The 24524-nt window shown below is 23.8% G+C and overlaps 4 protein-coding genes across 7 annotated transcripts; 2 read left to right on the top strand and 2 right to left on the bottom strand.

Moving 5' to 3' along the window:
• Positions 1 to 354: 354 nt before the first annotated feature.
• Positions 355 to 4665, top strand: LOC109609720. Of its 3 annotated transcripts, XM_025408760.1 has the most exons (5): positions 357 to 511; positions 1296 to 1410; positions 2399 to 2586; positions 3040 to 3198; positions 3628 to 4665. In XM_025408760.1, the coding sequence occupies exons 3-5, from the start codon at positions 2435 to 2437 to the stop codon at positions 4037 to 4039; spliced, it is 723 nt and encodes a 240-aa protein (XP_025264545.1). In that variant the 5' UTR covers positions 357 to 511; positions 1296 to 1410; positions 2399 to 2434; the 3' UTR covers positions 4040 to 4665. The 3 variants fall into 3 exon arrangements, with proteins under 3 accessions (XP_025264544.1, XP_025264545.1, XP_025264546.1); XM_025408759.1 differs by lacking the exon at positions 1296 to 1410 and having other exon boundaries at positions 355 to 511; XM_025408761.1 differs by lacking the exons at positions 357 to 511; positions 1296 to 1410 and adding an exon at positions 1755 to 1902.
• A 2748-nt stretch (positions 4666 to 7413) lies between these two features.
• LOC112637970 (golgin subfamily A member 6-like protein 22) lies at positions 7414 to 10910 on the top strand. The gene is made up of 4 exons (XM_025408747.1): positions 7414 to 7823; positions 8413 to 8760; positions 8902 to 9038; positions 10873 to 10910. The coding sequence occupies exons 1-4, from the start codon at positions 7414 to 7416 to the stop codon at positions 10908 to 10910; spliced, it is 933 nt and encodes a 310-aa protein (XP_025264532.1).
• A 1712-nt stretch (positions 10911 to 12622) lies between these two features.
• On the bottom strand, positions 12623 to 17311 carry LOC105257426 (queuosine salvage protein). 2 transcript variants are annotated; one of them, XM_025408757.1, is made up of 6 exons: positions 17217 to 17311; positions 15461 to 15700; positions 14674 to 14836; positions 13972 to 14106; positions 13302 to 13493; positions 12623 to 12909 (listed from the first exon to the last, which is right to left on the bottom strand). In XM_025408757.1, exons 1-6 carry the CDS (start codon positions 17295 to 17297, stop codon positions 12665 to 12667), a joined length of 1056 nt encoding a protein of 351 aa, XP_025264542.1. In that variant the 5' UTR covers positions 17298 to 17311; the 3' UTR covers positions 12623 to 12664. The 2 variants fall into 2 exon arrangements, with proteins under 2 accessions (XP_025264542.1, XP_025264543.1); XM_025408758.1 differs by having other exon boundaries at positions 13990 to 14106.
• A 2248-nt stretch (positions 17312 to 19559) lies between these two features.
• Positions 19560 to 24217, bottom strand: LOC105257425 (queuosine salvage protein). Its single transcript, XM_025408746.1, has 7 exons — positions 23758 to 24217; positions 22800 to 23039; positions 22063 to 22225; positions 21429 to 21542; positions 20693 to 20884; positions 20194 to 20292; positions 19560 to 19582 (listed from the first exon to the last, which is right to left on the bottom strand). Exons 1-7 carry the CDS (start codon positions 23827 to 23829, stop codon positions 19560 to 19562), a joined length of 903 nt encoding a protein of 300 aa, XP_025264531.1. The 5' UTR covers positions 23830 to 24217.
• Between the last annotated feature and the right edge of the window lie 307 nt (positions 24218 to 24524).

Below are 24524 nucleotides of genomic sequence, written 5' to 3'. Positions count from 1 at the left end.
TCTTACACAATAATGACAAGACAAGTGTTGTATACAAATTAAATTGCAAGGATTGCAATCTATCATACATTGGGCAAACAAAAAGACATTTGCGGACTCGAGTGAAAGAACATTGTAACAATATAAAGTTACATGAGTCTAATCACTCCGTTATTAGCAAACACAGATTGGAATCCGGACACGATTTTGATTGATCGAAACCTAACATCTTGTACAATGAAAAGTACGTTCGTAAAAGAGAGATAGCTGAGATATTCTTTATCAAGAGATTTAATAATCTAATCAACCTACAGAAAGACACAGATAGTTTAAATAATATTTACGACAAAATTATAAAGGTCACTTAGTATCGTTTTTCCTCTGGTTATGTTTAGTTTCTTGACGAAATCTCACATGGACGCATCAGCTTCTCTCAAATTTAATTCTAGTTAAATAACGTTTTTTGTATTATGTGATTGCGTTGTTTTACATGTGTACCATTAGTGCTTGCCTTCTGATTACTATTACATCGGTAAAAATCTTTTCACACTTTAATTCTTTGTTGCGTTACTATGTATTCAACCATTAATTTATTTATTTATAAATTTTTCTAGTGTATACTTGATAAGGACCACAACCATATGGTCGAAACGTCGTATTAATAAATTCATTTTTTTTGACTAGTTTGGTCGACTACAATTTTGCAATGATCCATAAAAATATATTTTTAAAAAATTTAACAATTTTTTATTTAAATCTTATTTGTCATTTCATTATACAGTGGCATTTTATCATTCCATAAATATTATATAATTACAAAAAATTAATTTATCATTTAAAATATAATTTTTTTTTATAAAATTTTAATAATTTTTATAAAACAAATTCTATTATATAATGTTTGCTAATATTTTAAAAAGATAATGAATATAATTGACTGATACAATCACATTTTTATACAAGCGTGAACAAGAACAATGAATATGTATATTTTGCTATGTCTACGTGCATATATGTCTATTCACATTATTAAAGAAAAAAAATAAATTTTTAAAAATAATAAAAGGAATAAAAGTAAAATTTTAATTTAAATTTTATTTATTTATTTATTTATTTATTTATTTATTTATTAAAATATGAGTCAGGTTAGAAAACATAAATCATTTACAAAACTAAACAAATATCAGATAAATTCATCGACTAAAAATTTTTTGATTGCATGTTCCAATTCGCAGAACAGATATGAACGTATTAAAATATTAATAATGCATATCAATGTAATTCATTATATTAACAAATCGATGTTTTCTTCGCAGAGTACTTTTTCAATTCGATATTATAGAAGAAGAAGCACAAGCCTCTGAATATCGATAATTCTAATTCTGCATCGAACGAGAAATCGCTTCTCTTCATATCGAAAAATTACTTTAGGTACCTTATATTTTTCAATTAAAATTATTTCGCATTTATATACAAGAAAAAAGTTTAATATTTCTATCAGATGTTGCGAAAATTATATTGCTTACTAAAAATATTTGTAATTTTTTATTTATTTATATTGTGCCCTTACATCGCTGAATTTAGAATTGTTTATTAGTCTATAACGTTTTGTTCTCACGTGATTTTATTTACTTCATTGACATTTCAATAAGCAAGATTTACCATAAAATTCATATTATTCATTTGCAAAGCTAAATAAATATTAATAAATTTATCGACTAAAAGTATCTCTCGATTATATATTTCAATTCGCAAAGAAGAAAAAAAAGAAAAGCAAGCCAAGCTTCTATCTCTCGATAATTCTGCGAAATTAGAAAAATCATCATTCCTTTCATACCTAGACCTATTATTTTGGAACTCGAAATTACGACTTCTTTCGAAGCAAATTACTGGACAGGTTTTATCAAGTGGAATAGAATATAGGTATTATTTTCTCGATTAGAATTATTCGAATATATTATCATATAATATATGTGCGAAAATAAAATTTAATACATACAAAGTATTTCGAAAATAATGTCCAAGGTTGAACTCATAATGACCATTTCTACCAACGCCACTTAACTTTAATCTTAGCTTAACTCATTCTTTGTCTCTTTCTAAAGGAACAGTTAAAAGCGTTGGTAGAAACAGGCATAAGAAATGTTGTGTTTATGCTTTATAGCTTTGTATAGCTAAATTGGAAAACATTCGTTTCTTTATTATATTTTTGTGTTAAACAGCGACTATACATTTAATAGTTTCTCTAATATCTCAATGTGCAAGATTTTTCTTTAATATTTATATTATATATTTGCTGAACAAATATGAAATTCGTCGATTAAAAATTTCTCAATTTTAAGTTTTGACTCGTAAACTAGAGATGTGAATTTATTAAAATATAAACGTATATCATTGTAACTTATTATATGTTTAACAGATCGATATCTTCTTCACAACGGACCAGTCTGATATTATGGAAAAAGAGAAAGAGAAAAGCTGCGATTTACTAATGCCAACGTTACAGTCTTCTGTTGCTGAAGAGATAACTCGATTCATCGAATATTCTCGAAAGTTTAAAGAAAACACTAAGAAAACATCATTTTCTCCCATAGCGAAATACAATAGGTATTATATTTCTCGATTAGAATTACGTCGATATTATAAAATTGCATTGTGTGCCATAATAAAATTTAATATTTCTGTAAGAAATATTTACAAAATCATTTTTAAGAAGTTAAAATATTTGGAGATTTTGTATTATTAATTATTATTTATTTTATATAGCGTTTATTAATTTATTTCACTTTATCTAAACGTAATTATATGTATTTATATATTTATATTTCATTGTATTCATATTTATGTTTTATTGATATCTCAATTTGTATAAGTTCATTCTAAAATTTACATTATTCTTGTTTACAAGGCTGAATAAATATCAAATAAATTAACTAAGAATTAACTAAGAGTTTCTCGAATGCATATTCTGACTAACAGAACAGATATGGATTTATTACAATATAATCGTATATCAATGTAACTTGCTATATTATCAACAGATGAATGTTTTCTTTGCAGAGAAAAGAAAGAAAAGGAAAGAAAATTAAGTCCTTTTCCATTCGCTTCAAAAGGAATGCAAAATATTAATGTACAAAAATTCGAACCTCTACATATTGATAATTCTGCAAAATCACGTGGGAAATTATCGTCTTTTCCCATGTCGAAGGATTACGCTGGGTATTATAATTCTCGATTAGAATTACATCGAATATAATTTTGAATATTAATGTATTATATGCAATAGACAGTAAAATTTAATATTTTTGTAAGAAAAATATTTAGAAAATAATGTTCAAGATATATATAATAAAATATTTGGAAATTTTGTGTCTTTATATAGCTACGTTAAGAAGCGTTTATTAATTTGTGCATTTTATTTAAATGCGATTATATATTTATGTGTCTATAATGCATCTTAATTTGTGAAGTTTAATCTAAAATTTACATTTATTCATTTGTAAGACTGAATAAATGTCAAATAAATTCGTTAACTAAAAGTTTTTCGATTGTATTTTCTGATTCGCACAATAACTATAGACTTATTAATATACAAACATATATTAATATAACTTGTTATGTTATAAGAGATCAATGTTTTCTTCGCAGAGCATCTGTTGAGTCCGATGTGGAAGAAGAGAAGTACCCGCAACGAATACCTTTTTGTTTCGATGAATCTGACAAGATAGGAATGGCTAGGACGAGAGAGTATCTAGAGAAAGTAGCGATAATTACAGAAAAGAAATTAAAAGCTATTCGTAAATCTCCAGCGTATTTAAAGATGAAGGAAACATTAGAAAATACTTATTCGGAAAAAATTATGATAATTAACAAAGATCAAAAAGATAAAGAACCGGAAGATATTCACAAGGATCGAAAAGAAAAAAAACTGGAAGATATTCAAGTCATGAAAAATGAAATTTCTCGAAAATGTCAATCGCAATGTCATTTCACAATCTTATCATTATCATTTCTACCTGTATTTCTATTTTTATTGTATTTTGGATTTTCGCATATATAAATCACACGCCTGACATTGTCGAATTGGAAAAAGAGATATTTGAGCATGACAAAACCGTACGAGTTTTGATCGAATATCTTCAGCGAGATACACTTCTCTTCAAAGTAGTAGCTCTTATCGGTGGTAGCGACGAGCGTCGATAAGTCACATATGAATATTATTAAAAAAAGGCTTCACAAAAGAAATGACAATAATTTCTCATCTTCGTTAAACTTTATTATCTTGAAAAATTTGAGAGCAGAACATTCCACAGATGTCATAAATTTTGTGAGAATGTATCAAGAAGCATACGATAATAGACAGTTTACTGTATTGGTCGTTTTTAAAATTGAGCAAATTAATGACGAGTCGACGCATAGATATGAACCAAACTATAAATATTGTAAAAGATAGTTTCGCCGAAGCAAATATTGTTAGTAAAACTATTCCTTTCAAATTTTTAAGTGAGGAATTTTTAGAAAAATACATTATAAACACGGCAAAAAATTATATTGGACGAACCTTTTTGTGAGAGCAATTAGAATAAACGACGTTTAATAGAAGATAATATTAATTGCAAAAAGGCCTATGGTTGCTAAAGAATGAAAATCATGCATAATTGTTTCCAAGCAAAAGAGTTCAAGTTATTCAAGTTATATGCGTTTGATATAATAATATTCATTTAAACAATGTATTCCTTTTCGTATGCATTTTCAATTGTAACTTGTTGCAATAATTTTATTACTATAAATAATAGAAAATATTTTCCAGGTTTTATAAATACATCAAATCGTGTCTCGATACTGCTAAATTATTTCGTCAGTTCATTATTCTTTTCAATCTAAAAAATAAATTTGATAATTAATAGAAGAAGAAGAGACTTAATTTTGCATTAAAAGCCACTTGCAATTTACAGTCATGATGAGCTGATGTGAATGAACGCGTGAATAAATTTTCACATAGATTTCTTGTGGATTGTACTAAAAACGAACGATGATTTTTGTAAGGAATAATGTGTAATGTATTGTTTAGCATATGCCCGGCAAAACGCGTAATCAGCACGTAATTAGCACGGTTAAACAATCTTATATTGATCAGGACTCCCGACATACGTAATAACTCGGATTTTGCAAAGTTCTATTTTGTGATAACATTTGGTTTTATGATGATTTGTAAGCGACTGCGGTTATTGCGTATGTAAATCTTCGTAATGACACGTAATAGTTAAAATATTAAACTGTACGCTGCGTTACGTTGTTAGCATCGCTCGTTCTTATACAATTAAAAAATTCATTTGCGATTGTTTCATTTTTCTTTTTTTAGCTCTAAAATGATAGAATTTGATTTGTAAATGATTTATTTCTTTGTACTGTATAGAACAAATAAATATTTAATGCTGTAAATCAGATTGTTTATTAAGTGTAATGCCAAAAAAACTTAATTATATCAAACCTCAAGCCTTAGAGAAAAAACTACAAATCCGATAAATTTATTATAATCAGTGTTAATAGATTATGAAAAAAATTATATTACAATGCTTCATTTATGTGGTTACATTCTAGTTCTATAATACGATTATTTTAAAAAGCGTATTGCATTTGTCATATAGTACCATTTTATCATTCCGTACATGTTAATACATGATTATAAAAAATTAATGGTATTTATCATTTAAAATATAATTTTTATAAAACAAATTGTATTATATAATATTTGCTAATTTTTTGAAAAGATTATGTATATAATCGACTGATACATTCACATTCTTATACAAGCTCAGCCGCTCAAGCGCTCCTTTCATTCGTCCAATTTGTATTTAATATTTCTGTTATTATTGCGAAAATTGTAAAATAGTATAAGACCTTTCTCTTCAGTTTACTGGTCTCTACCTCTTCACAAGCGCTTGTATATAATGTTCTGGGACACCCTGTATATCAAACATAATGATATATACCAACAATTCTAGAATACAGTCACAATATGTCAAACTATAACATATATTAATAATTTTATCATTTTTTATTTTTACAGTTATCGAAATACGTGATCTGTTTATAAAATAAATAAAATAAATAAAATAAATAAAAAAATACAGATTTTTGTAAGTGAAATTATATTGTTTCATTTAAAACTCTTAAAATAATTTTGATCTTTTAACAAGAAAAAAAGATTTTGATTACATTCGTATGTGTGTGTAGCTCTATGGCAAAATTTTAAATATTTTAAATATTTTCATGCTCTAATTTTACTTCATTAATTTAAAGCGAAGGAACAATCAAATATCTGTAAAACTTTATAAAAAAATATTAAACATATATACACACACACACACACACACACACACACACATATATATATATATATATATATATATATAATATATAATATAATATTGAGTCTGTTTCTATAATTTCATGTATTTAATATATTTATTATTTTAATTTGTATTTAAATAATAAATCGAGCGACATTGAGGAAACATGCTCGAATTCTTATGCTTGATTTTATAATTTTTATATATCTCTTTTATATAAATTTGTATTTATTTTATGTATAATATACATATAGGCCGTGTTCCAAATTTACTATTAGTATTGAAAATCTATAGTTTACGTCACACATACTATAAATTTTCAGTACTGGCAGTAAATTCGGAACACGGCCATATTAGAAAGTAAGATATTTTCAAGATATTTTTCTAATATTTTATTTATAAAACAAGTGAAGAAAGATACAAATGCGTGCATTTGCAATATTCAATGGCTAATTGGCATTATAAATGTAAATATTATTGAAAAAACAGGATTGATATTTTAAATTTATAATGTAAATATCTTATCTTATACAAAAAATTAATGCATAATGATTAAAATTAGAAGAATTAAGTAAGTATCTCGATATTGCATATAAAATTCACTGATTAATTTAAATAATTAAATATCAAATGTTTCACATATACAATATATGCAATTTAATTTACATGAATAAAATTAGAATTATTTGATCATATAAAAAAAACAAAAAAAAATTTGTTTTAATTTATTTCAAATTTATAATTTAGTAAAATATATGATTACATTAGTACAGCACATCATTGGGGTTATATTTTGATTTGTTCAATGTAAAATGAATTTTAAGAATTTAAAATAAATAAACAACAAGAGATATCTAATCACATAAAATTAAATATATTGATTTGAATTATTGATCTCTATAAATATGTCAAATGATATACGGTTGATTATATATATATATATATACATATATGTATATGTATATATGTTTTGTGAACTAAGAGTTATTTATTGACATAGAGACTTACAATTAGATTATCTGAAACAATTCCCAAGCCAAAAGGCGCTGTGCTCGATTTTGGTCTGCCAAAATGGAAGATGATGCCTCTAGAGCATAAGATACCTATGATACCTGGACCCAAAAATGCTTACAATTTCACACGATGTAAGGTAGGAAAAAGTCTATGGGAGACGGATGAACCAAAGACTGAGTTTGATTTGAGTGACCCTTATTGCCACGAGAGCGGATTCCCCTATGAACCCCTGCACGATAAGCATCTACACGATTTTTTCTCTAGACCGGCTAATATGAAGTGTCTATTAAAAGCTGATCTTATCACAGTCGATATGAACGTGAAATGTTCACTGCGCGATTATAATATTTATAGAAAATATTTGAATAAAGTATACACTGATCATGTTAGAAAAGAGTTGAGAAGAAAAAATCATTTATTTGTCGAAAGCAGAGCCCTTCATTTCGCCGAGGATCAAGCGCGCAAGGAAGCAGAAAAGTATATTTCATAATTATTATGCAGCTAAAAAAGAACACATTTTCTTAATTTAAAAAAATTAAAATTTTTTTCAATAAAGAAAAATAAATTTTCCCATGATAGATATTTTAAAACTATCGGATATTCATTTAAAATAAATGTCATCAACTTAAAATAGATTTTTTTAGTTTAAATAAATATCGTGGCATCAATAATTTTCAAATTATGTCACTGAAAAAGAACTTCTTACAAAATTATATAGAAAGCTAAATAAATGGCAAAGCTATATTTTTCAATTAATTTCAAATAAAATTTGTTAGACGTGAAATTTAATTTTAATTACAAAGATGTATGATAAAAAAAATTGAAAAATTGTAAAAAAATGGTTTCCAATTTATGCGTTTATTATATTTTTATTGAAGAATCTATCATCAAAAATATATCTTATAGTTTTGGAACATTCTGTTTATTACTTGCATTAGAACATGCTAAGATTTATGATAAATTTATTTTATCTTTTTATTTTTATAATTATTGATATCTTTATATTATTTTTCTTTGAATTTATAGAATAAACATACTTATTATAAGTTTTTCATGAAATTTTTAGATTAAAAGAAAGAGAAAAATTAGTCAAAAGTAGGCAGCAACGTGTACAACAGCGACTATTACAAAAGGAATTAAAAATCCGGCAACAAAAAGAGAGAATGCGTAAAACAATGCAAAGATTGCAGGTGTTAAAGTTCATTAGGAAAGAAGAACAAAGACTATTAAACATTAAGCGTAAAAAGCGGTCCGAGCAGATTCAGCAAAAATGTAAAATCGCGACGGAGATTGCTCGACACAAAGTGATTGATATTTTGGCAAATTGGAAAAAGAAAGACATAAGACGAAAAAAAGCTAAAAAGATGCGACTAATGGACATTAAACAACAAAAGCAGAACATTATAGAAGAAAAGTATATGAAATTTTTTTATATATTATTATCATAAAAAATATGAACAACGTATCCATCAAATATTCGCAACATGATTTAACGATTTTAGCTTAAGTATAATAATCTAGCAGAAAAGAAAGCTCTATAGCAAAATTTCCACAGATGGAAAAAGAAACAATACTTGCAAGAAAAGGATATTGCGAAAGAGAAAGCACTATTACAATGTATAGATATTCGCCGACAAAAATTTATACAGAATTATAATGACAAAATCAATAAAGAAAGAGCAAGAATGCAAAGTAAGAAGGAGAAAAATAATGTATTCATATACATCATCAACAATAGTGTTATTTTCATATTGCCAATGCGTAATTTATTCTATTATATAATATAATTATTGATAGATTAAAATTTTTTAAAATTATGTTGCGAATGATATAATAGTAATATCGGATTACCATCTAACAAAAATTTATAAAATAATATAGTTTTATAAACTTATATAGTTTCAAATTTTATCATATGTATATTTAAAATATTATTTTGTGCAGGAATTTTGGATAATGCAAAGTTGTTTACAAACTGCTACATTAAAAGATATTTGCCAGATGGAAGAAAACGTATTTGCTGTAAAAAATCATTCGAGAGTAATAAGGTAAAAACACGCAATACACAAAATATTTCAAATAAGTGTAAACATATTTTCCATTCATATTTTCCTAATTAAATATCGCAGGATGGAAAAGAAGAGGAATTAAAAAATAATTCTCAAAATTCGATACATTTTTTGTCATCATTAGTAAAACAAAGAAAGCAAGTGCGAAAATAATAATTTTAATTTTTTTATTTTCTCTCAGCCTTCCAAATTTTAATAAAAATCATTATTCTAAATAATAGTTAAATGCAAATAAAAACCAAAATGTATTATATAATGAAATATATTATAATAATGAAATATATTATATATTGTATGTACAAATCGTAACAAATGTAAAACATGCACGAATTGACTAGTAGAAATTAGATTTTAAGGATTGTCAATTATTGCATCACAAACAAAAATCATGCTAATTGAGAGATTTTATGAGATATTTTATTTTATTATTTTTGTTAACAATTTTAGGTACAAATATTAGTATTGTTTTATAAAAGTCTACAAACTACATTATATGTATGTTAATTTATATGAAAAATAGCTCAGAGAACGACATTGATATGATAAGAGAAAATATTGTCTATGAATGTGTATGAAAATTGTTATACATCAATAGTCTTTTGGATAGCAACACATATTTAATATCCAGTTAGTTGAATAGGTCTCCATAGCTATAGATTTGAGAGTGCAAAAAATTTATGGTGTTCAATATAAATAGCTAATCTGCCTTATGATCATAAATATTTGGATGTAATTTCTGATAAATGATTTCAAGTTTTTCATTGAAATAAATAGCTCTTCATTTACATAAATTAATTATAGTCACTGGTATATGATTTTTTTGCAAAGGAAACAAAAAATTTATTAAAATTTTATTTAATTATGTTAATTCATATTTTCAAATTATTAATTATTTGATCATGAATGATTATATTCGAGTTTCAAATCATATGCAAGAATATAGATTTAAATATTAAATCGATGTTAAATGCGTTCGTTAAATGTTATATGAAGGATATCATGGAATTGATTATGTAAGTAAACTTAAAAATTGTGTGCTTATCAGGAAATAAAAATTTATTTTCTTACAAAATCTTTTAAGTATTATATTTATCGGCGAATAAATTTGCAAACTCGAAAATTTACGTTCTTTCTTATCGCTTGATATAATTTTTTATTAAAAATCTCTATTTTCTTATGTTATTTTGAAAAAAAACTTTACAAAAAAATATTTGTTAAATATTTATTCTTCTTTATAATAACGTTCTTAATATAAAATTAAATTAAATTAAATTATGTATGGAAAAATTGGACGCTAAATCTATTTAAATTCTTGATTTCTTTTTTCCATTCACGAATAAACCAATGAACATGTTGCGAAATGTTTCGAAGTTTTTGGACAGAAATTAACAGGAAACGCACATCCAATGCTAATTTTACGATCCTTGCTTTGTTGTATATGTCTTGTGTCTTTTCAGCGATAAATTTAGCTGCTAAGAATGAATTTACATCATAATTACCGCTATAATAATCAACCATGACGTTACGTTATGTTTCGCAGATTTTAATGTTAATTGTCTGACTAACGTTTATCACAATAACCTTGCAGATTGCTATGTCTGCTAAAAAAAACAAATCTGATACGTATTATTAGAAAAACATAAGTACTTATTTTTTGCACAATACGTTACATATCTTATTGTGCTGTATATGATTTATTATCAAAATCTGTATTTATTAGTTACATTTTTTCACTTATATTGCTTCAATTTTTATTTATTCCTTCTTCTTTCTTGTTTTTTTTCTTCTTTCTAATGCTTATAAATGTAACTATTTCATGTTAAAATCAATTATGCTATGATACACTTATGTTAAAATAAAATAAATATTTAGTACTTGCAAAGAAACGGCATAAATAAATGTTATACAAATTACAATTAAAAAAATAGCTTTCATTATTCTGTACACAAGACTGTATGAATGATATCTCTTTTTTACAATTAACTATATTTGTCATTTCTCTACATTTTATCCTATTAAAATATGTTCCGTCCTCAAATATTAATATAAAATGGTATATATTTTTTTATTTTTAAAACATAAAGTTCAAACTGTATCATATTTTTAAAAATAGTTTTCAGTCAAAATTTACAGCCAAATAAAAGTATTACTTATATTATTTAAAAAAAAACTAATAAATTTTTAAATTAAAATAAATTAATGTAAGATATTGATATAAGAAGATAAAAATAAGATTTAAAAAATCATATATGTATACAAACAATACAAGTTTGTACAGATTATTAAATGTGTTAATATAATATATTATATAAATATATATTATACTATAGCTAAAAAGTATCACATTGTATTTAAAGAATTAAAGAAATTAATTCGGTGCATTGCCAATAAGAGAAACAATTATTTTATAATGTAATTTAAATGGTTGTGTATAAGTTTTTTGTTTATGTATATATATGTATATTTTTTATGATTATATATATATATACATATATATATTATATATATATTTTTATTATATTATATATATTATATATTTATTATATTATATATATATATATATTTGTATGATATATACATATATATACATATATATATATATATATATTATCATAAAAAATTATATCTACAATTAAATAAATAAATTTATAAATAAAAAATTTGTTATTCGTATAATATACGAATTTTGGGATCTGGATTGTTAAAACAAAGACAAAAAGAATATACATACATACATAAGAAATAAAAACTTGCAATTAAAAGTAATTTTAGTATCACACAAGAACAATAGAAATTTATAACAAATTTATATCAAATCCGATTTACTCTATTACACGTGATAAGTAGATAATTAATATAAATGAATACTTGGCCGTAATTTTTCTCTCTTTGCCGTAAAACTTTAATATATGTATATACACTAATTTCAAAATATTTTTTAATTTTTTATCATATCCTGATGAAATATCTAATGTTAATAATCTAATGTTTATAATTTCATTTTTATCAAAATGTTAAAAGAAATTATTTATGTATTAGAAAGTCCACTTGTCAATTAATAAAATTGAAATCATTTATGTCGTATTTTTATAGATAGTGGTATAATGGTAATAAATATTATGTCTATGTGAAAAAAATAGACAAGAAGGAAATTATTCCAAAACAGTATGTTATTATGATGTAAAAGAAATTTACTATTCTGCGTGATCAGTGAAATTATTCGTGAATTTATAACGATACGAAGGGGTTCTAATAGTATACACATTTAATATTTGGAAATGGTTGTGTTTCCATCAGTAATTGATCATATTCTTGTCGATAATCCCACAAGAAATTATTAACTACAACGAAAAAATTAATATTCATTTCACTAATATTTTCCATTTTGTTATTGTTATATATGAACTTCAAATCTTTAGCTACTAATTTAATAATGAAGATCAAGCAACTACGTATCTCTATTTCCTCTGTACTCCCATACTCCAACGGCTCGTCTACAAAAAATATAATACTTTATATTTCTATGATACAACAAATTCTCCATCATATAAAAATTAATTGTAGCAAAGAATATTTGGAAATTTTTATACAAACATTTTTATGTAAAAATAATATAACGATTCAGAATGGAAACATAGCTTGCAATTATATGAAATTTTCTCTAATAATAATAAAAATATAATTTAATTTTTATTTAGATTAATTGTATTTGTAACTTTATTTATTATATATTATTATTTTATTAAATGTATTATTTATTATGGCATTTTAAACACCGAGTCTAAAAAATATTTAATTTTCATTCATTGGAAGCACAATTCGTAAATTTGTAAATTAGAATTCTGAACTAAAAATTAAAGATTTGCATTTTTAAAGAATAACTTACTGTTTTCTAATTTGTTCATGAGTTTTGTACTATATTCAAGAAGTTTAAAATGACGAAGAATTTGAGAAACTCGAGAATCGACGAATATCATAGAATACATCACATCTATATTATAATCAAAACCGAGTTCATGTCCCTTAAAACAAACCCATATATCACTTAACAATATTTGAGCCTTAGTGTGTAGATAAACTGAAATTCAATGTAACGTCATTATATTATTAATTATCAAATATAATTTATAATACTTAAATCAATTAATTATAGGGATTAAATTATATCTGTGTATTTATCAATAGAAAACAAATGTAAAAAATATGTATCCATAAAAATTTTTTGTTGAAAATTTATTCTATTTACATTGGACAAATTTCGCGTCTTTATATTGGACCTTATATAATATAATATAATATATAATAGAGAATTTTAACTGATAGTTATATTAAAAGTATCAAATATTCAAATATTAATCTCAATGTAAATATAATTACAGAATAAATTATCATAAAAATCTTTTAAGATATACACAAATTTTAACATGCTCTTTCCAAGAGAGATACATACAAAATATATGTAAACTTAATACGACTTTATATGTTTGAATTTAAAATATTTTTATACACACATTTGGACGCTTAACGCAAATCTGCACACACGTATACATTATTACCTTTCAAGCAATATTTACCTTTCCCAGCATCTTTACATAATGGTGCATCGTTATATGATACGAATTCATGCACAATTAATTGTAACAATTTAACTGGATTGCGATTACATAATTGGATACATCGCATGAAACTACCTGTAATATAATTTATCGATTTTGTCAATTGCTATTTTTTTACCTATATAATTAAACCGTGATTCTGGATAAATATTCTTACATTATATTTATCCAGAATCGCAGTTTAATTATATAACTAATGTGTCTATTTATCTAATGTCTAATCTATTTCATATTACAGAATAAATAAAATTTGAAATAAAAAGTGTTTATTTTTGTATTGTTTAAGTATTTATTGCCAATATCTATTTCTCTACACACATAGAAAGAAATTTATTTTCATTAATTTTTCAATTTTCACATTTTTTGCACAACGTTTTATTTTGACTAATAAAACAATATAATAATAATAATAATTATTATTATTATTATTATTATTTTTTATAATCATACATGTAAAATATAAACTTTAGAAGTTATCTATTTTATTTTGTTAAAGAATCTGTCTTTCTATCTTCTAAAAAAAAAGAATAGTCTAACGAAATATATTACAATGAGCAAGCGAAAATATTGTTATAGTTTGCTTGGAAAAAATATGCTTTTTTTTAATATGCGCGTATAAAATTTTGTTGTAATAACTGATACCTTGAAATTTTCTCAACAAAACTGTTCCAACTTTATGCAAAATTTCAAGTCTTTCATGTATAAGTGGAATGTTAGTTTCTCCATCATCACTTTTAAAAATGTTTTCGAGACCATATCGTGTTAATTTTGTATAATATTTTGGATCCCATATTGGCCTATTGTTCTATCGTCAACATTATATATTATATTTTACAAATATTATAGCGAAAAGAAATTTAGAGAGAGAGAGAGAGAGAGAGAGAGAGAGAGAGAGAAAGAGAGAGAGATGAGTTTAAATATAACCAGTTTAGAAAATTCAAAATATAACAAAACTATAGATATTGAATTGATTACGAATTATTTTCACTGTATCGTATACTACTATACATTACTAAAAGTATTAGCCAATTATTTAAATTTGCGATTTCTATTCTAATCAATATAAGTAAAATAATTGTTCTAATTGAATTAAAATAATTTTCATAAAAAATATTTTTTATTCCAATTTGCACATGATTATTTAGTTTTTAAATTTTAGTTTACATATTTTTTGAATTGTTTGTATTTTAATTTACGAATCTTATGTATTTGTCATAAATATATTTGCTTAAAAAGTTTAAATCATAAAATTAAGAAAACATTAAAATTATTAAATGTGTAATGCAAATATTGCAAAGAAAAAAAACAACATAAATTATATTATATGCGTTAAATTATATTAACAATAATCCTGAATATAACGACATTAATGTGAGAAAATATTGATATCTACAAATATGTATCAAAATTAAATAATTATTATATTTACATCAATCGCTCTTTTGATAGCAGCACACAATGCTTGATATCCAGTTAATTGATTAACTGTCCATTGCTTGGTACCCTTTGGATTCCAGAGCGCAAAATTCATGGTATTCAACACAAATAACCAATCCGCTGCTCTATGATCGTACTTATCCGGATGATAATCTGATGTAAATCGCGACAAATGGTCTGATATTTCCTGAACTTCTCCAAACTGATTACTTTTAAACAAATAACTCTTTATCTACACAAATTAGTTGCAGTGTTATTATCAATGTGTGATTTTTTGCAATGGAAACGTACAAAGAATTTATTAAAATTTTATTTTAACTATAATAATAATTTACATTTTCAAATTTTTTGTTATTTGACGATGAATGCAATATATAAAATGAAATTAAATAAGTAAGTTGCTAGATTTTTTAAAATATTTGAATTTCAAATCATATACGAATAAAGATTTGAATATATTAAATGCATCGATATACATACAATAACATAAATGTTGCAGTAATGTACTATTGAGAATGTAAAGATTATAAGAAGATATGATAAAAATGTAGAATAAGATTGGGTAATTGCATAAAAGGAGCCTCCTCTCCGATTTGCTTTATTTTTAAATATGTTACAGGGGAGATCTTCCCGAGTAATTTCGTGTATATATATAAGGTTCGGACTCAAATAGTTTTAAAGATATAGGCTGAAAAGGATAAAAATAATAAATACAAAAATATTTTTAATAGAATATATGTATTTGTAAACTTTGCTTTGTCTTGCAAAGTACGCGCAGACACACCGCATGTTCCGCCCCCCCTTACGGGGGGGGAGGCTCCACTTTCGGAAGATATAATCTAATTCAATCCGTGTCTGAAGTGGAATGTACTTGGCTTCGCATAGAAAGTTACAAACTTATATGAACTATATAAACCATGTAAAGTGAAATGTCATATATCAAGATATTTTCTACACTTCAGACACAGGTTAGATTAGATCTTCCGAAAGTGGAGTTCCCCCGTAAGGGAAGTGGAACATGCGGTATCCTCGCATGCACCTCGCATATATTTTGCAAGAAAAAGTAAAGTTTACAAATACATATATTCTATTAAATATACTTCTTCTTAAACATATATGACATGGTAAAATTATAATATCTACATTTGCGACTTTTCACGCGAATTTTTGTATTTATTATTTTTATCCTTTTTCCTATAGCCTATATCTCCAAAATTATTTGAGTCCGACCCTTATATATATATATATATATATAAATATATATATATATATACTAATAAATTACTCGGAAAGTTCTATAACATATTTAAAAATAAAGCAAATCGAAGAGAAGTCCCTTTTATGCATTATCTAAGATTAATTATCTAAGATTGTTTTTGTAAAATCTTGTTCTTCTGAAAAAAATCAATTTCAAATTGTATAAAAATGTCGTTTTCTTTGTTTATTAATTTTTCTCTTTTTCTTATTTGAAAAATTACTTATTGTGTCATTAGCTTTCTCTCCGCAATATATTATCCATACAAAATAAAATTTGTTAAAAATGTACACGATTTTCTTTTTTCTTATGTCTTTCTTTACGATTTCATTCTTCAATCATATTCTACATCATGACATTTGAATTCCACTTTAGAGAAAAACCTCGTATTGAATTTTATCAAAACTGAATTTTGCTTTGAAAATTTGCAAGCAGATTAGAATATCGGGAATTAATTTGTAATTTTTCAGAGAAAGTGTATAAATAAACTCACCTCCCACGATATAGACTCCAGACCTTCTAAACAAATGGTAACGTCTTCCGCAATTTCACTGATATGTTCGATACGTTCCATAATTATGTTGTTTCACCAACCGTTTCAAATTGTTAACTGATTAGATTGCGATTACCTCCATGACAGTTTCATGCTCACGATAGAAAATAACAAAAGTCTGTGTTTATATTTGAAATATCTACGTTTATACTTCAAAATCCGTTAACGTGTCATTGCTAATACCTTATTACGTGCGTTATAATTTACCTTTAAAGTCTACGCCTATATTAAAATTTAAAAAAGAATACCGATTCTTTAGTAGAAAGTGTAAATAAATATTTTCTACTTTGCTTATATTCTCAAGATAGTGCAAATAATGTATTTTTTACATCTTTTATAAATCTTTTTATTCCATTTTTTTACTACTTTTGAGCCTAAAACTTTCCATCTATGATATTAAAATATACAGAACTCTCTTGATACAAAATAAAGCAATGATTTTTTGTCCTTATTGGTCAATTTAAACGCTATTATCCCAGACAGCAGATTTTTTAAAGCAATTTATAAAATTTTGTTAAAGTCCTAAATGCAAAACATTAGATAATGCAAACTTCATTTTATTATTTAAATCCGATTATATATTATATAAAGATAATAATATATATAACAAAATATATAATAATAAACACACACACAAATTATAATCTCTTTGATATTGAAAATATTATACTCTCTTTAAAAGAAAAAATTTATTAAATTGTTGAAATAAGCCATTAAATAATTTCTTAGTTTATTTTAATAAACTTTTCAATTATAAATTTATACACATATATGTATATATATATATATATATATATATATATGTATATATATATATATATATATATATATATATGGGTCTGTTCTTTTCAGCTGCACTGCTGCACTAAGTGCAATAAGTTAGAAAGAGACAAACATACTTTCTTTCACTCTAACTAATTGCACTAGTGCAGCAGTGCAGCTGAAAAGAACAGACCCTATATGTGTGTATGTGTATATATATATATGTGTGTGTATATATATATATGTATATATATATATATATATATGTTTGTGTGTTTGTGTGTGCGTTTATAAAATTAATAAAAACATCTCAAGATTATTTTCTTTCGATAATTAAATTATATATATATATAATTTAAATATCCAGGGAAATAATCTCTGGATGCTTTTATATATTAATTTGATAAATATTTTAATATCTATTTATTTAGAAAACTTTTATGGAATGTTATTTTAGAATCAAGATAAAATTTGTATTACAAATATATCATACATAAGGCCAGTTATGACATTATGAATAGCTTGTAGAAATAATGTTTCATTTCTGTGAGTTTGGAACACACAACTTATTTTCGGTCCAGAATAGAATCTATCGTTTGACCACCACAAATCTTTATCTATGATCTCTTCTTTCTAATGCTTACAAATGTAACTATTTCATATTAAAATCACTTATGCTATGATACACATGCTAAGACAAAAAATAAATATGCATTCAGTATTTATAAAAAAACGGCATAAATAAATGTTATAGAAATTACAACTGAAGAAATAGCTTTTCATATTCTGTACACAAGACCGTATGAATGAATCTTTTTCTTATAATTAGCTGAATTTATCACTTTTCTTCATTTTATCCTATTGAAATATTTCGTTCTCAAATATTAATATAAAATAGTATATATTTATTTATTCTTGTAAAACATAAAGTTCAAAAGGTGTCATAAGTGTCTATTTATAAAAATAGCTTTCAGTCAAAATTTACAACCAAATAAAAGTATTACTTATATTATTTTAAAAAAACTAATAAATTTTTAATTTAAAATAAATTAATATAAGATATAGATATAAGAAGAGAAAAATAAGATTTAGAAAGCATATATATATATATATATATATATATATATATATAAATGTGTTATACAGATTATTATATGTGATAAAATAATATATTACATAATTAATTATATATTACTATATCTAAAATAATAAGTATCACATTGTATTTAAATAATTAAAGAAATTAATTTGACGTGTTGCCAATAAGAGAAACATTTATTTTATAATGTAATTAATGATTTTGCATAAGTTTTGTATATTATCATAAACAATTATATTTATAATTAAATAAATAAATTTATAAAGAAAAAATTTATTATTCGTATAATATACGAATTTTGGTTCTGGATTTTTGGATCTGAATTGTTAAAACAAAGACGTTAAACAAGGACAAAAAGAATATACAATAATAATAAAAATAATAAGAAATAAAAACTTGCAAAATTAAAAATAATTTTAATATCACACAAAAACAATAGAGAAATCTACAACAAATTTATACTAAATCATTTATTCTATTATACGTGTTAAGAGTAGATAATTAATATAAATGAATATTTGGCCGTATTTTTCTCTTTTTGCAATAAAACTCTAATATATGTATATAAACTAATTTCAAAATATTTTTTTCATTTTTTATCATATATTGATAAAATATCTAATATTTATAATTTCATTTTTATTAGAATTAAACTTTTATTAGAGTTAAAAGAAATTATTTATGTATTAGAAAGTCCACTTGTCAATTGATAAAATTGGAATCACTTATGTCATATTTTTATAGGTAGTGATATAATAGTAAAAAATATTATGTCTATGTGACAAAAACAAACAAGAAGGAAATTATTCCAAAACGTACGTTATTATGATATAAAAGAAATTTACTATTCTCCGTGATCAAATTATCCATGATGAAATTATTCGTGAATTTATAACGATACGAAGGGATTCTAATAGTATACACATTTAATATTTGGAAATGATTGTGTCTCCATCAGTAATTGATCGTATGTTTGTAGATAATCCCACAAGAAATTATTAATTAGAATGAAAAAATTAATATTCGTTTCACTAATATTTTTTATTTTCCACTTGCGATATATTTTTTGTATTTCTTCAGCTAGTGATTTAATAACGCAGATTGAGAAAATACGTATCTCTATTTCCTCTGTACTCCCGTACTTCAACGGTTCGTCTACAAAAATAAATTTTAGACAAAAAATATAATATTTTATGTCTATGATACAACAAATTCTCCATATAAAAATTAATTGTAGCAAAGAATATTTAGAAATATTTATGTAATATGTAAAGATGACATAACGTGAGAACATAGCTTGCAATTGTATGAAATTTTCTCTAACAATAATAATAAAAATATAATCTAATTTTTATTTGAGTTAATTATATTTTTAATTTTATTTATTATATATTTATTATATATTATTATATTATTAATTATATTTATTATGGCATTTTAAACACAGAATCTAAAAAATATTTAATTTTCATACATTGGAAGCACAATTCGTAAATTTGTAAATTAGAATTCTGATCTAAAAATTATTTTAGTTCGTTTTTAAAGAATAACTTACTGTTTTCTAATTTGTTCATGAGTTCCGTACTATATTTAAGAAGTTTAAAATGACGAAGAATTTGAGAAACTCGAGCATCGACGAATATTATAGAACACATCACATTTATATTATAATTAAAACCGAGTTCGTGTCCCTTAAAACAAACCCATATATCACTTAGCAATATCTGAGCCTTGGTGTATAGATCAACTGAAATTAAGTTCAATAAAAACGTCATTATATTATTAATTTTGAAATATAATATACAATATAGTACTTAAATCAATTAGTTATAGAGATTAAATTATATCTGTGTATGTACCAATGGAAAACAAATGTAAAAAGTATGTGTCCATAAAAATTTTTTGTTAAAAATTTATTTTATTTATTTTGGAACAAATTTCGTGCTTTTATATTGGACCTTGTATAATATAATGTAATATAATAGAAAATTCTATTTATATATAATAGTAATATAATAGAGAGTTGATACTTACATAAGAGTATCAAATATTTTCAAATATTAATCCCAATATAAATATAATCACAGAATAAATTATCATAAAAATCTTTCAACATATACACAAACTTTAACATGATTTTTTCAAGATACATACAAAATATATGTAAACTTAATACGATTTTGATATTGTTTGAATTTAAAATTTTTTTATGCACACATAAGGACGCTCAACGTAAATCTGCACACACGTATACATGCATATATATATTATTACCTTTCAAGCAATATTACCTTTCTTACCATCATATAATGGTGCGTCATTATATGATACGAATTCACACACAATTAATCCTAACAATTTAAGTGGATCGCGATTACATAATTGGATACATCGAATGAAACTACCTATAACATAATTTATCATATCGATTTTGTCAATTATATTTATCCAGAACCACTGTTTAATTATATAACTAATGTATCTATTTATCTAATGTCTAATCTATTTCATATTACAGAATAAATAAAATTTGAAATAAAAGTGTTTATTTTTGTATTGTTTAAATATTTATTGCCAATATCTATTTCTCTACACACATAGACAGAAATTTATTTTCATTAATTTTCCAATTTTCACATTTTTTGCACGCCGTTTTATTTTGACTAATAAAACAATATAATAATAATAATAATAGTTATTATTATTATTATTATTATTATTTATAATCATACATGTAAAATATAAACTTTAAAAGTTATCTATTTTATTCTGTTAAAGAATCTGTCTTTCTATCGTCTAAAAAAAAAGAATAGTCTAACGAAATATATTACATTGAGCAAACGAAAATATTGTTATTGTTTGCTTGGAAAAAATATGCTTTTCTTTAAATATGCGCGTATAAAATTTTGTTGTAATAACTTTTACCTTGAAATTTTCTCAACAAAACTGTTCCAACTTCATGCAAAATTTCAAGTCTTTCATGTATAAGTGGAATGTTAGTTTCTCCATCATCACTTTTAAAAATGTTTTCGAGATTATATCGTGTTAATTTTATATAATATTTTGAATCCCATATTGGCATATTGTTCTATCGCCAACATTATATATTATATTTTACAAATATTATAGCGAAAAGAAATTTAGATGAGTTTAAATATAACCAGTTTAGAAAATTCAAAATATAACAAAACTATAGACATTGAATTGATTACGAATTATTTTCACTGTACCGTATACTATTATACATTAAAACTATTAGCCAATTATTTCAATTTGCGATTTCTAATCAATATAAGTAAAATAATTGTTTTAATTTAATTAAAATAAATTTCATAAAAAATATTTTTTATTTCAATTTGCACATGATTATTTAGTTTTTAAATTTTAGTTTACATATTTTTTGAATTGTTTGTATTTTAATTTACGAATCTTATGTATTTGTCATAAATATATTTGTTTAAAAAGTTTAAATCATAAAATTAAGAAAACATTAAAATTATTAAATGTGTAATGCAAATATTGCAAGCTAAGAAAAAAAACAACATAAATTATATTATATGCGTCAAATTATATTAACAATAATCCTGAATATAACGACATTAATGTAAGAAAATATTGATATCTACAAATATGTATCAAAATTAAATAATTATTGTATTTACATCAATCGCTCTTTTGATAGCAGCACACAATGCTTGATATCCAGTTAATTTATTAACTGTCCATTGTTTGGTACCCTTTGGATTCCGGAGAGCAAAATTCATGGTATTCAACACAAATAACCAATCCGCTGCTCTATGATCGTACTTATCCGGATGATAATCTGATATAAATCGCGACAAATGGTCTGATATTTCCTGAACTTCTCCAAATTGATTACTTTTAAACAAATAGCTCTTTAGCTACACAAATTAGTTGCAGTATTATCAATATGTGATTTTTTGGAATGAAAACGTACAAAAAATTTATTAAAATTTTATTTTAACTATAATAATAATTTATATTCTCAAATATTTTGTTATTTGACGATGAATAAAATAAAATAAAATGAAGTAAGATTAAATTGCTAGATTTTTTCAAATATTTGAGTTTTAAATCATATACGAGTAAAGATTTGAATATTAAACACGATCCATACATATACAGTGACAAAATAATGTTGTAATAATGTATTATTAAATATGTGAAGTATGAAATATGAAAAATATGATATGAAAAAAATATAGAATAATTGTTTTTGTAAAATCTTGTTCTTCTGAAAAAAATCAATTTCAAATTTTATAAAAATATCGTTTTCTTTATTTTATAAAAATATCGTTTATTAATATTTCTCTTTTTATTATTTAAAAAAATACTTATTGTGTCATTAGCTTTCTCTCCGCAATATATTATCCATACAAAATAAAATTTGTTAAAAATGTACACGATTTTCTTTTTTCTTATGTCTTTCTTTATGATCTTCTTCATTTATCGATCATATTCTACATCATGATATTTGAATTCTATTTTAGAGAGAAACCTCGTATTGAATTTTATCAAACTAAATTTTCGAAAATTTGCAAGCAGATTAGAATGTCGGGAAGTATTCTGTAATTTTTCAAAGTGTATAAATAAACTCACCTCCCACAATATAGGCTCTATACCTTCTAAACAAAGCTTAACGTCTTTCGAAATTTTAATGATATGTTCCATAATTATATTTCGCCAACCGTTTTAAATTGTTAACTGATTAGCTTGCGATTAACTCGATGATAGTTTCATGCTCGCGATAGAAAATAATAAAAAGTCTGTGTTTATATTTGAAATATCTATGTTTACACTTGAAAATTCGTTACCGCGTCATTGCTAGTACTTTATTACGCGCGTTATAATTTATCTTTGAAGTTTACGCCTGCCATTAAAATGTAAAAAAGAATACCAGCTCTTTAGCAGAAAGTGTAAATAAATATTTTCTATTTTGTTTATATTCTCAAGATAGCGCAAATAATGTATTTTTTAATTACATCTTTTATAAACCTTTTTATTCCATATTTTGCTACTTTTGAGCCTAAAACTTTTCATTCATAATATTAAAACACACAGAACTCTCTTGAAACAAAATAAAGCAACGATTTTTTGTCCTTTTTGATCAATTTAAACGCTTATCCCAGACAGCAGATTTTTTAACGCAATTTTAAAAAACTCTGTTAAATTCTTAAATGCAAAACTTTATAATGTAGATTTCATCTTATTATTTAAATCAGATTATATATTATATGAAGATAATAAAGATATATAATAAAATCATAGACGTAGAATACATCTCTTTATGAATAAAATATAATATAAAAATAATATAATAATAAACATATACTCCCTTTACAAGGAAAAATTTATTAAATTGTTTA

Source organism: Camponotus floridanus, unplaced genomic scaffold (assembly GCF_003227725.1).
Source record: "Camponotus floridanus strain SB8 unplaced genomic scaffold, Cflo_v7.5 scaffold23, whole genome shotgun sequence".
Lineage (NCBI taxonomy): Eukaryota > Metazoa > Arthropoda > Insecta > Hymenoptera > Formicidae > Camponotus > Camponotus floridanus.
This window is presented reverse-complemented; position numbering and strand designations above follow the sequence as displayed.